This window comes from Mustelus asterias, chromosome 12 (genome assembly GCF_964213995.1).
Source record: "Mustelus asterias chromosome 12, sMusAst1.hap1.1, whole genome shotgun sequence".
In the NCBI taxonomy this organism is placed as follows: Eukaryota; Metazoa; Chordata; class Chondrichthyes; order Carcharhiniformes; family Triakidae; genus Mustelus; species Mustelus asterias.
Window position 1 is genome coordinate 92,169,296 of NC_135812.1, and position 13,547 is coordinate 92,182,842.

At 41.7% G+C, this 13,547-nt stretch overlaps 1 protein-coding gene across 2 annotated transcripts in view; it reads left to right on the forward strand.

The window, feature by feature from the left end:
- Window positions 1-13,547, forward strand: part of LOC144501703 (E3 ubiquitin-protein ligase rnf213-alpha-like) — a 181,837-nt gene that overhangs the window by 71,195 nt on the left and 97,095 nt on the right. For both annotated transcript variants that reach the window (XM_078225645.1, XM_078225646.1), the window contains exons 23-28: window positions 2,993-3,151; window positions 5,950-6,527; window positions 7,959-8,118; window positions 8,586-8,803; window positions 8,944-9,090; window positions 11,699-11,857. In XM_078225645.1, coding sequence (XP_078081771.1) covers window positions 2,993-3,151; window positions 5,950-6,527; window positions 7,959-8,118; window positions 8,586-8,803; window positions 8,944-9,090; window positions 11,699-11,857 — 1,421 coding nt within the window. The remainder of the gene's footprint in view (window positions 1-2,992; window positions 3,152-5,949; window positions 6,528-7,958; window positions 8,119-8,585; window positions 8,804-8,943; window positions 9,091-11,698; window positions 11,858-13,547) is intronic.

The following is a 13,547-nucleotide window of genomic DNA, read 5'->3' on the forward strand; positions in this document are numbered from 1 at the left end:
AAATGGGGCTGTAATTGGCTGAATTGGATTTGACTTGGGTTTTACGGCCAAGACAGATTTTCCACTTTCCACTTCTGTGTGTCCTAAAAGTTAAGACTTTTCCATTTCAAGATGTCCTTTTCAAGATGCAGCCAATACATTCCATTATTCTGGCCTATTCTAAGGCTGCTGTTGGCCAAAATTCAATGTCAAGGGGCGATGGTATGACCATCTCCAACAGGTGACGGCCTAACCATCGCTCCTTGGCATTCAATGGCATTACCATTGCTGAGTCCTCCACTTTCAACATCCTAGGGTTTACAATTGACCAGAATCTGAACTGGACCAGTCATATAAATACTGTGAGTATCAGAGCAGGTCAAAGGTTAGGTATCCTGCGGCGGGTAACTGACTCTCCAAAGCTTGTCCACAATCCACAAGGCATAAGTCAGGAGTGTGATGGAATATTTTCCAGTTGCCCAGATGAGTGGAGCTCCAACACCATCCAGAGAAAAACAACACGCTTAATTGCTACCCCTTCTACAAACATTCAATCTCCACCACTGACAAATGGTGGCAGCCGTGTGTACTATCTTTCAGATGCACTGCCGGAACTCACCAAGGTTTCTTTGACAGCACCTTTCAAACCCACGACCTTTACCATCAGGAAGGATAAGAGCAGCGGATACTTGGGAACACCACCACCTGGAGGTTCCCCTCCAAGCCAGTCGCCATCCTGACTTGGAAATTTATCGCCATTACTTCACTGTCGCTGGACCAAAATCCTGGAACTCCCACCCAAACTGCACTGTGAGTGTACCTACACTGCAGGGACTGCAGTAGTTCAAGAAGGCAGCTCACCATCACCTTCCCAATTAGGGATGGGCAATGAATGCTGGTCTAACTAGTGATGCCCATATCCCATAAATAATAGGAAAAACAATGGCCGGAATTCTCCGGCCTTGAACATCCCGCCACCGCTGCCAGCGAGAACGGAGAATTTGGCTCTCAGTCAAATCTCCATTCCCTACAGCAGGACTGGAGAATCCCAGCTGAGGGCGAGGTTGGAGAATCAAGCCCAATGTATTACAATCATCAGCAACATTGTGTATTGGCTATAGTGTTGATGAGCAAAGTGCCTGGTTATGGCCTGTATTCTGTTGCACTGCGTTACAATCCCTGTTGGTATTATAACTGGATAGGAAGACCCCAGAATGGAATCCTGGCTCAAAAGACCGTGAGTTTTACTTTTTTAATAAAACATGGAAGAACAGAAGGCATTCAGCATGCTTGGTTTCATTGGTCAGAACATTGAATACAGGAGTTGGGATGTCTTGTTGAGGTTGTACAAGACATTGGTAAGGCCACACTTGGAATGCTGTGTACAGTTCTGGTCACCCTATTATAGAAAGGATATTATTAAACTAGAAAGAGTGCAGAAAAGATTTACTAGGATGCTACTGGGACTTGATGGTTTGAGTTATAAGGAGAGGCTGGATAGACTGGGACTTTTTTCTCTGGAGCGTAGAAGACTGAGGGGTGATCTTATAGAGATCTGTAAAATAATGAGGGCATAGATCAGCTAGATAGTCACTATCTTTTCCCAAACGTAGGGGAGTCTAAAACGAGAGAGCATAGGTTTAAGGTGAGAGGGGATAAATACAAAAGTGTCCAGAGGGGCAATTTTTTCACACACAGGATGGTGAGTGGCTGGAACAAGCTGCCAGAGGTAGTAATAGAGACGGGTACAATTTTGTCTTTTAAAAAGCATTTCCACAGTTACATGGGTAAGATGGGTATAGAGGGATATGGGGCAAATGCGGGCAATTGGGATTAGTTTAGGGGTTTAAAAAAAAGGGTGGCATGGACAAGTTGGGCCGAAGGGCCTGTTTCCATGCTGTAAACCTCTATGACTCTATAATGGAGTCACAGGACCATTAATTTAAGAAAAAACATTTATTGAACATGAAAAGTTGGATTATGATACAGTACGCCTTTACTCCCTCTTTAGCTTCACGAATATACACAGATTTTAGATTAACGCAGATTATGAAGTATATATATCTTCAGCTACAATGGTCTCAGTAACGCAAAGTCTCTTTAAGCACACACACTGGCTATGGTCAAAAACACTTCCTACTCTGAACCCAATTGAATGTCTGGATTTCTCCTCCAAAACTCCTCCCCCCCACTTGTACTCTGAGCCATTTGCCTCACTCAAACGCCAGCTTCCATGCAAGTGATTTCAATTATTTTTTTCAAAAGGACACATGTTCAAATCTTTTTTTAAAGAAGGCTTTCCCTCAGAGGCGTCCATCAAAGATTTGATTACAGGTTTTACACCTTCCCTCTTCAGGATTTCTTTCTCTTCACAATTACTTTAACCAATAATTCCCAGGCTATTAAAATGGCATCAAACGTATGATTTCCCACTTGTGATCACTGCAGCCATCTCTTTACATCAGCCGTCTTCTCAGCTCTGCCTGTCTTTACTGAACAGTTAACCTCGGGCTTCTTGGAAGTGTCTCTTAATTTTTCTAGTTTCCTCAACCAGCTAAACTTTAGCGCTCTACACTTGTTTTCTTAACCATTACTCAAGGGTATGGGTTTTTTTCTAGCAAAACTGAGAGAGATGTTCCCCCTCTAACCTGCTAAACCAACTGCAAACAAATTCAGCTAAAATTAAATTTGGAAAGCCATTTTAACCTTTAAAGGGCCCCAGTTGCTAAGCAACAATTTCTCCTTCTGTAAGCTTTTAATTATTCTTCACGATGTAACCCTCTCTAAGCACAATGGAAGCAGAGTTTCATCTGAAATCAAAAACCCTCACACGTACAAACACCTTTGTCCATCAGGAATCTAACTTTGGGTTTACCCTTCCTTACACTGAAACACTAAACTCACTTAAAACTATACCTTATTTGTAATGTTTACCGAGACAAATATAAATCCTTTAAAACTACCTCTGTTTTCCTAACAAGTGATAAACTGATGGTGCGTGCTTCATTTACAGAACAGAAACTCCCAGAGCATCAGAGCAAGAAATTCTTTCAAGTTGATGCTGGAAAACTGGTATCAAAGAGAGGAGCAGAACTTGATGCCTTTCTGAGTGAGAAACAATCCATTGAATCACTAATGAATATGATTCATCAAATTTGTGACACTATTACAGGTACAGTATTCAAACTTCTCTTTCTGAAGATGGTGTACATGTTACTTAAATAGCTGTTTGACAAATGAGACAAGTGTAGACCAGATGAATCCTCAGTGATAGTTTATTTATTAATGATACATGAATATTTCAAACAAAAATAAAGCTACATTTTTATGCTGATAATTACCAGTGATTGAGGTCGAGAATCCAAAGGAATAATCTGCATTACTGCTCACTATAATATCCGCTTACATTCTATAAACTCTGATATAAGCACATATTGTTTTGAATTCATAAGGAAAATACTGGCATGTTTACTGCGCTTAAAATTTCCCCATGAGAAATACTTCAGTTCTTTTATGACCTTTTTGAAGATTTATTCCAGCCCAGCTATAATGGGCCAAATGGCCTCATTCTTTGATGTCTCATTCTATAATGCTAGTTGAGAATATAATTGTCATTTGTGCCAGTGGCTTAAAAATTCCAGTTCATTCTTCACAAGCTACTTTTTACATAAACTCCAATCATCAATATTTTATGAAGTAAAATGAAATATTATCATTATTGTAGTTTTTATATCATAATGAAATACCCATGACCCATTGGGAAAGAAACGGTTTTCATAAAAAGGAGTGCTTCCAACTTTGGCTCAATAATAATTATTATCCAGAATCCCTACAGTGCAGAAGGAGGCCATTCGGCCCACTGAGCCTGCACTGCCAACAGCCCCCCCAGGCCCTATCCTCGTAACCCCGCTTATTTTTTTTAAGTTTATTTATTAGTGTCACAAGTAGGCTTACATTGCAATGCAATGAAGTTACTGTGAAAATCCCCTAGTTGCCACACCTGTTCGGGTACACCAAGGGAGAATTTAGCATGGTCAATGCACCTAACCAGCTTATCTTTCAGACTGTTGGAGGAAACCGGAGCATCTGGAGGAAACCCACACAAATACGGAGAAAATGTGCAGACTCCGCACAGACAGTGAGCCAAGCCGGGAATCAAACCCGGGTCCCTGGTGCTGTGAGACAGCAGTGCTAACCACTGTGCCACCAGCATGTATTCACCCTGCTGATGCCCCAACACTAAGGGTCAATTTAGCATGGCCAATCAACCTAACCTGCACATCCTGGGACTGTGGGAGGAAACCAGAGTACCTGGCGGAAACCCACGCAGACAAGGGGAGAACATGCAGACTCTACACAGACAATGATCTGAGGCTGGAATTGAACCCAGGTTCTTGGCTCTGTGAGGCAGCAATGCTAACTACTGTGCCACCATGCTATGGTATTATTTTGGTCTAAATGGCAAAGTGACAATTTATTGTATCATCAACTAAGATTAGTCATCTTGTGTTCACTAACAACTGGGGTTGTCATTTTCCTGCAAGCTGTAGGCTAACGGATCAGAATTTTTCCCAGAAAGACACGTTTCGCAGCATTGGTGTGTCCTGGTTGACCACTCAATACCTTGATATTTGAAAGGATTTGATTTGATTTGATTTATCATTGTTACATGTATTGGGATACAATGAAAAGTATTCTTTCTTGTGCGCTATACAGAAAAGGATACCGTTCATAGAGTATATATGGGAGAAGAAAAGGAGTGGATGCAGAATGTAGTGTTACAGTCATAGCTAGGGTGTAAAAGATCGACTTAATATAAGGTAGATCCATTCAAAAGTCTGATGGCAGCAGGCAAGAAGCTGTTCTTTTTTTTAAGTTTATTTATTAGTGTCACAAGTAGGCTTACATTAACACTGCAGTGAAGTTACTATGAAAATCTCCCAGTCGCCACACTCTCTCGGGCACACTGAGGGAGAATTTTAGCATGGCCAATGCACCTAACCAGCACGTCTTTCAGACGTTTTTCTTAAGTCTTTCTTAAGTTGATTGGTACGTGATCAGACTTTTGTATCTTTTTCCCGACGGAAGAAGGTGGAAGAGAGTGGTGGAAGAGAGTATGTCCGGGGTGCATGGGGTCCTTGATTATGCTGGCTGCTTTTCTGAGGCAGCGGGAAGCGTAGATGGAGTTAATGGATGAGAGACTGGTTTGCATGATGGACTGGACTACGTTCACAACCCTTTGTAGCTTCTTGCGGTCTTGGTCAGAGCAGGAGCCATGCCAAGCTGTGATACATTTGTTTTTTATTCATTCGTGGGACATGGGCATCGCTGACTGGCCAGCATTTATTTCCAGAAAGGATGTTTTCTATGGTGCATTTGTAAAAATTGATGAGAGTTACAGCGGACGTGTCAAATTTCCTCCACCTCTTGGGAAAGTAGAGGTGTTGGTGGGCTTTTTTAACTATAGCGTCAGCATGGAGGGACCAGGACAAGTTGTTGGTGATCTGAATACCTAGAAACTTGAAGGTCTCCACCATTTCCACTTCTTCCTCGTTGATGTAGACGGACATGGAGTGGGTGCAACAAGATTTAAAATAATACATCAGCCACAAGACCATACAGGGACTCAAAGTTTACAGAGCAAAATATTGGAAATTCAAATGCCCTTTAATTTCAGTGATTAACATTTTAGTTAAAATGTTTTGTATGTTAGTTTTCATTTTATGGCTGCATGCCCCCCACTGTTAATAATAATTGGATTGAAAACTACACATAACTTATTTTTAGAAGTATCTGTTGGAAGGTCTGCTGATTAATTGTAGATACTGATCTAAAGTTCTCAACAATGTTGCCTGAACTGGAAATTAAACTGATTTAAAATCTTAATTTGTTGAATCTAGATATTTGCAATATTCCTCAAATCTATTCATAACCAATGCTTTTAAAGAAATACCTGTGCTTGCTTTACAGTCACTGATGTAACTTACCTTGAAGAAAAGTGCAAGGCCAATATCCAATCCATGAGACTCGATGAGCTCGTGAAAACAAAGCCCTGGACAGTCGAGGACTCTAAAACTCAGTCAACTCACTGTGTTAAATATTTTAACCTGAGTGGTGATGTTAAAAAGATGGCATCGATGATGCACAGGCTCAGAGAGAGCAGAGTTCTTCAAAACTGCTGGCTGCAAGCGGCAGAAAAATTTGGATCTGTGGAAGTCACTTTCGACAAGCTATGCCTCATCATCTGGCGCCATTGCTGGACTGACTTCACAAAACTGTGCGAAAGCACTGATCAAGGCACCATAACGTTCCAGGAGATTGACAGGATGTTTTTCCATTGCCGGGTGCAGCCTGATGAAATAAGAAATGAGTTATCCAACATGTTCAAAGCAGTAAAAGGAAAGGATTTGCCTGAGACACGACTTGCTCAGATCAAACAATATTTTGCACTTCACCTAGCTGTTGATTCTGCCCGAGTAATTCAAGACATAGTGAATGTGTTAAAGCTGCAGGGTGACTTCGGGAAAATTCAGAACCTGACAAAGATAGTAAGTATATGAGCTTGTAACTCTTTGTCATGCGGTCACTGGTAAATTGGCATCTTAGGCCTTTATTTCCAAAATAGGATAGATATGGGACTGGCTGTTGACTTTGTTCCTTCGGTATTAGTGCTGGCTGTTAGTTTCGGCTTTTGGTTTGGGACGGATGTGCTTTGCTGTTTCTTGAATTAACGATAATCATTGAAGTTGAAGGAGATCTCCACATTCTCCAAATATCGAAGGGATTCACCATATTATTGTGATATGCTTGCTGGAGAAGGATTAAATGTAAACAACAGAAGGCGTAATGGAGGCAAAAATTCTGGAATCATTTCAGATCCAATCAAACACTAAGATGGCTGCGGGGCAGCGGTTCCCAACTTTTTCAGTAACATGGCACACTTCAATGGGACAACCAATTCCACAGGACACCCACTTTTTTTCAGCTGAATCGATTGCTCATAACAGTCACACATATTTACATTTACTATGGTTACGGTCTTACTAGAGAGGTTTGCAGCATAGTGCATACAGCAAGCTAACTAAGGACCGGATGCATTAGTGCTTCAAATCCAGCACAGAATACGACAGCGAGCACAGACACATTTTCAAAATCTGCCCAACTCAACTATTTCCATCTATTCATCGCCCTAAATCTGTTCCACACACACCACTCGGTTCAAGCATCTGAATTTCACCCTTTCGGGTTCAGAATTGAATAAGCGGAGGCGTCAAACTGATCTATTTCTTCTCAGATCAGGGGATTTAAAATAGACGCAGCAAAGAAATGTGGATGCGTTCAATTTTGCTGCATCTGCTGGCTCAGTTTGTCTTGTTTTACCATCAATAAAAAAGCGTGCAAACGCCGTTGCTTGATTTCTATGGCGACTGGTTAAAAACTATCTCGTGACCTCCATTTCACCCTTTGGCCACCTGCGTTCAGAATGTTCACGTTTTAGAAGCAAAAGGCTGATACTTCACTTTTAGACTATTTGATGATTAATTTTCACGAGTTTTATGAGTTGTAATTTTGGTTGGATTGAATATTGTTTGAGATGAAATAGTATGTTTTGATTTACATTGATTTTCATTACCTTAGCACAAAGCTTCACAGCACGTTTGGACAGTTTTCACGGCACACCAGTGTGGCACACCATTGAAAACCACTGCTGTAGGGTCTGTCTTGTATTGATAATTTATGAAATGCCAAATGCCCTTCCTCACTAGCAGGAAGAAAATAAAAAGCACTGTTGATAATTTACTGATCATAAGGTAAATGATCATTAGTAAGCAGTATGTGTTACCTTTTCACACTTGTAGCCATTTACATGGACGATTCAGTATGAATCACACAATTAGATCAGGGGTAAAATTGCCCAGTGTCATTTTGGGCAGAAACTTTACATCCTTCAGTCAATAACAGATATTTATTTTATTCAGAATGAAGACTCTTTCAAAGCACATTCTCTAGTTTACGTCGACAAAGATTTAATTGAGACCAAAAACCTCTTGGTGAAAATTACTCCGGAATGCATAAAGTGTTTACAGGAATTTGTTCAAAAACAGCCATTTGTAAACTGGGTGAAAGGAGCTTTGACAAGTAAGTAGAAATATCATTATGTGATCTTTGCATTTAATTCTGGGTTTCCTTTGCAGCTGTGGATAGAATCTTAGAATCCTACAGTGCAGAAGGAGGCCTTTCGGCCTAACGAGTCTGCACCGACCACAATCCCACCCAGGCCCTATCCCCATAACCCATGCATTTACCCGAGCTAGTCCCCCTGACACCAAGGGACAATTCAGCATGGCAAATCCACCTAACCCGCACGCACATCTTTGGACTGTGGGAGGAAACCGGAGCACCCAGAGGAAACCCACGTAGACACAGGGAGAATGTGCAAACTCCACACAGACAGTGACCCAGGCCGGGAATCGAACCCGGGTCCCTGGCACTGTGAGGCAGCAGTGCTAACCACTGTGCCGCCGTCAAAGATAGAATTTTGGCACATCTTTACTGGTTCTAACTTACTGCTGTCCTTTTCCCTTGTGTCTTTCTCCGTAACTCAGACTTAAGGGAAGTAAAAGTGTTTGTAGACCTGGCATCCATATCAGCTGGAGAAAATGACATGGAAATTGATCGGGTTGCCTGTTTCCATGACGCTGTGATGGGTTATTCTCCCTTCATTTACGAACTGCAACGGAACACAGATTTTAAAGGCTTGGAGTCGTCGGTGGTCAAAATCCAAAAAGCACTTAAAAGTGATCCAAAACTTCCAGAAAAATTGGTGAATACTTGACAATGTTTTAGTTTTGACAGATGCAGTCATTGAGAATCTGCAAAATTAATTCAGTTCAATGTTTCAATTCTGAAACTGACCAAGATTAAGCAAAGCTGCGAGATCCAAATTTAATTCCTTTATTTCAGAGAGATTCCGCTCGTTATTTGGACTGGCTGAAAACACTGAGGGAAAGTCACGGATCCGTAGAGACGTCCTCCCTGTCCCTGGCAGAAGCCATCAATCACAAAGGAATTTATTTAGTGGGCAACATTGAACAACCACGTGAAGAAAAGGTACTTGCATTTGAACAGGTGGTTAGAAAAACCAAAGTGTAAGAGGACGCTGTTTTGAGGCTTCAGCAGTGGTAAGGTCAGATTGGGTTTGGCAATCCTAGGGTGACGTTGTCTTAGGTGGTCCTTGGGTGAGGTTGGTTTATGTGGTTTTGGGATGATGCGTTATAATCCAGGTCAGAAATTCCAATGTTTTAAGTAGTCTTCCTGGATCATAAGTTGTGTAATTTAAATTTGGCTAATGTTAGCCTGAGATGTTTCACTTCAGGTATGATTCAAATGACCCACCAGGGAGCTTTTATCAAACAAAGTTTATTTAAGAATACAGTTAATACATAAAATGGAAATTAGGAATAGCTTTTACCAATCACAAACAAAAAATACATGTTATTGCATAAACCTTAACAACTAAATACTGTTCCAATACAACAAAACCTCCTTATAAACATACACCTGCCACAGATTTAGCACAGAAAATAAGAATGCTCACGGGATGCTGGAACTTAGACCTTTGGTTGGATTCTGCAGCTTTCTTGAGACACACACAGACAAGTTTGAAGTCAGAACTGCTTCCCAAAACACCAGAGCGAGAGACAGAACACTGCATCCAGCATGAAGTCAAAACACCCTCCAACCAAAACTGAAAGTGAATCCTTGGATTCCCCTGTGGAGGAACCACCTGACTTTGACTTGTCAATCAATCTTCCCACAACACTTCAATAAACAAAACCCCATTTAAACCATTTAAGCAGCAAAAACAGGACTTCTAAGCAGACAGCTCAGTGCCTGCTTATAACTGCAGAGAACATGATTAAAAATACCTTTCTTAAAGGTGCAATAGCGTCACAGATGATTGGGTAAGGTTGAGTTAGCTGGTCTTAGGGTGAGGTTGTGCTGGGGTGAGGCTTTCTGAGATAGGTCAGGACAATGCTGGAATTCAAAGCCCCACTGACAACACTCACCAGGTCAGATATACCAAAGGCCAAATGCAGAGCAAAGATTTCCACTACATTGACCCAACAGTGCGTTTAGCTCCAAACGTATAGGAACAAGCACTGTTGAACTGTGTGATATTCTTGCATTTCTCCTGTTGGTTATCATACAGAGGTAAATGTTGCCCACTCAAATTCCTGGTATGGACTCCCACCACACAAAGCTCTGCACCAGTGGTACTGAAGATGGCAACTTATCTCACAGTCTTGCTCGTGGTTGATGATGCAACACAATTTAACACAGTTGGTGTTTTGGGTTGATAAACAGTTGAGATTACCGTGGAGACATCCTGGTCATTCCACATACAACCCTTCTATATGGTAGAAGTCAAAAGGAAATTTCTGCCCTGGATTCACTTAATGGTGAAAGGGCAGTGTGCTAACCCATTCCATCATGGATCTCATCAATGACCCTGAAATAATAATCAAACAGGAGTTGGACCAGAAGAGTCGTATTGGACCCAAGATGTTACCTTTGATGCTACCAGATCTAGCATTTTCTGTTTTTAATCTCTATTTTATCTAATTTGCTTCACTCTTTCCCTCTCTGTTAGCACTGGTTCCATGGATAGAATTCCTAGTCAAAGCCACTTGTGGTTCACTCACTGATCACAAGATAGCTGTCTCTCAAATCACCACCCCAAGTGATTGAGACAGATCATCTCAAACTGATGATAGCTCAACATGGGTACAAGAGACCAAGATACACGTTGCATTGCACAAGACTCTTACTTACTTGACTTGGTAGTTAGGGAGGCAAATGTAATGTCAGCATTCATTTTGAGAGGACTAGAATACCAAAGCAGGGATGTACTGCTGAGGTTATATAAGGCTCCGATGAGACCAGATTTAGAATATTGCGAGCAATTTTGGCCCCATATCTAAGGAAGGATGTGCTGGCCTTGGAAAGGGTCCAGAGGAGGTTCACGAGAATTATTCCAGGAATGAAAAGTTTGACATATAAGGAGCATCTGACAATTCTGAGTCTATTCGATTGAGTATAGAAGGATGAGGGGCGATCTCACTGAAACTTACAGAATAATGAAGGCCTGGATAGAATGGATGTAGGGAAGATGCTTCCATTAGTAGGAGAGACTCGGACCCGAGGCACAGCTTCAGAGTAAAGGAATGACCCTTTAGAACTGAGATGAGGAGGAATTTCTTCAGCTAGAGGGTGGCTACATAATTTATTGCCACAGGAGGCTGTGGAGGCCAGGTCACTGAGTGTATTTAAGACAGAGATGGATAGGTTGTTGATTGGTAAAGGGATTAAGGGTTACGGGGAAAAAGCGGGAGAATGGGGTTGACAAATTTATCAGCCATGATTGAATAGCAGAGCAGACTCGATGGGCCGACCGGCCTAATTCTGCTCCTATATATTATGCACTTACTTAGAGTGACAATGATATGAATTTTAGCACTGATTAATCACTGCACCATCATGTCCAGAGATATATTTACCATAGGCTTCTGGCTATACAGAAGAAATATGCTTTAATAAGGTGTACACAATACTGCTCTTTACATAAACCAAAATTTGCTGTGAAATATACATGTCCTGGAGTATTCAATAGAAATTGTGTTGTGTTTCAGCTGAATTTATTCATAATCTTGTTTAGTTGTCGCTAGAAAATGTCCTTCAGCTGAACCTCTTTGAGGAGAGCACTGAAGAAATGAAGAAATACACACTGACAGAACTGAAGGAATTGCAAAACAAATTAATGTTGATGTCGGGCAAAAGAGAACGCGGGAAAGAGGAGGTTGCCAGATTCATGGAGGTAACGAAGTATTAAATAAAAAGAACCTTGCAGAAAAGCATGGCTTTGATCTCAAAATTAAACAGAAAGATATTTTGTTTACATGAAGATAATTTAATTGTGCTGTTTAATTCCAAAATTCTACCTACCTTGTTGGACCGAGTGAGGGGAGGAAAAAAAGCTCAAAGCAACTTCTGCCCATCTATTTAAAGAGACGCTCTTATCCTTCTCCAGGTCAGCTGGATATAGTCAGAGGGATTTATTGGTACTGCCGGAGTCTATTGGCTTTTGGCATGAGGGATCCACCAGGCTGGAGTTGGAAAATCTCCATCAGTGAATTTAGGAAAATCAACCATGCACTCACCCATTTGAGAGCTGATCCAATTTCCCAAAAGAGAAAATGCTGGAAAATCTCAGCAGGTCTGGCAGCATCTGTGAGGAGAGAAAAGAGCTGGCGTTTCGAGTCCAGACGACTCTTTGTCAAAGTTAAAAGGCATTTTCTCTTTTAGTTTCAGGTTCCAGCATCTGCAGTAATTTGCTTTTAACCAATTTTTCTGTTCGTCTGCATTCATTGGGGAAGGATCAGGTACATTAGCCCCGACACTTGTTCAATCAGAGCTGAATTTAATGGCCATAGCACTAGCCCCACCCACTGGCCTGAAAGCTCGTGCCAACCGCAGTGTGGCCATTTCCAGAACTAGAGTCATACACCGGGATTTTGTGTCCTCGCGCGGGCAAGGCTTGTAAAATCCCACTCGAGGCCAATGGAGAATTCCGTTCTGTGAGCCTCGTCCACCCCGATTCTGGGGCGGGTGAGGCGGTAAAATTCCAGCCATCGAGTAATAGAGGTTTACAGCACAGAAACAGGCCCTTCAGCCCAACCTGTCCATGCCACCCAGTTTTTAACCACTAGGCTGGTCCTAATTACCCACATTTGGCCCATATCCCTCTATACCCATGTAGCTGTCTAAATGTTTTTAAAAAGACAACATTGTACCTGCCTCTACTACTGCCTCTGGCAGCTCGTTCCAGACACTCACCACCCTCAGTGAAATATTAGCCCTCTTTTTGTATCTCTCTCTGCTCACCTTAAACCTATGCCCTCTAATTTTAGACTTCCCTATGTTTGGGAAAAGATGTTGACTATCTACCTTATCTAAGCCTCTCATTATTTTATAGACCTCCATAAGATCATCCCTAAGCTTCCTACGCTCCAGGGAAAAAAGTCCCAGTCTATCCAGCCTCTCCTTATAACTCAAACCATCAAGTCCCAGTAGCATCCTAGTAAATCTTTTCTGCACTCTTTCTAGTTTAATAATATCCTTTTTATAATAGGGTGACCAGAACTGTACACAGTACAGGATTTAGGGATAATTGGTGATATAGTGCTACTGTCACTGGACTAGTAACGCAGAGACCCTGAGGACATAAGTTTGAATCCCACCATGGCAGCTGGTGGAATTTGAATTCAGTTACACCATGAAAGTATTATCAATTGTCGTAAAAACCCATCCGGTTCATTAATGTCCTTTAGGGAAGGAAATCTGCCACCCTTACCTGGTCTGACTGACATGTGACTGCAGACCCCACAATATGTGGCTGACTCTTAATTGCCCTCTGAAATGGCCTTGCAAACCATTCAGTTCAAGGGCAGCTAGGGATGAACAACAAACACTGGCCTTGCCAGCGACACCCATGTCCCACAATTAAA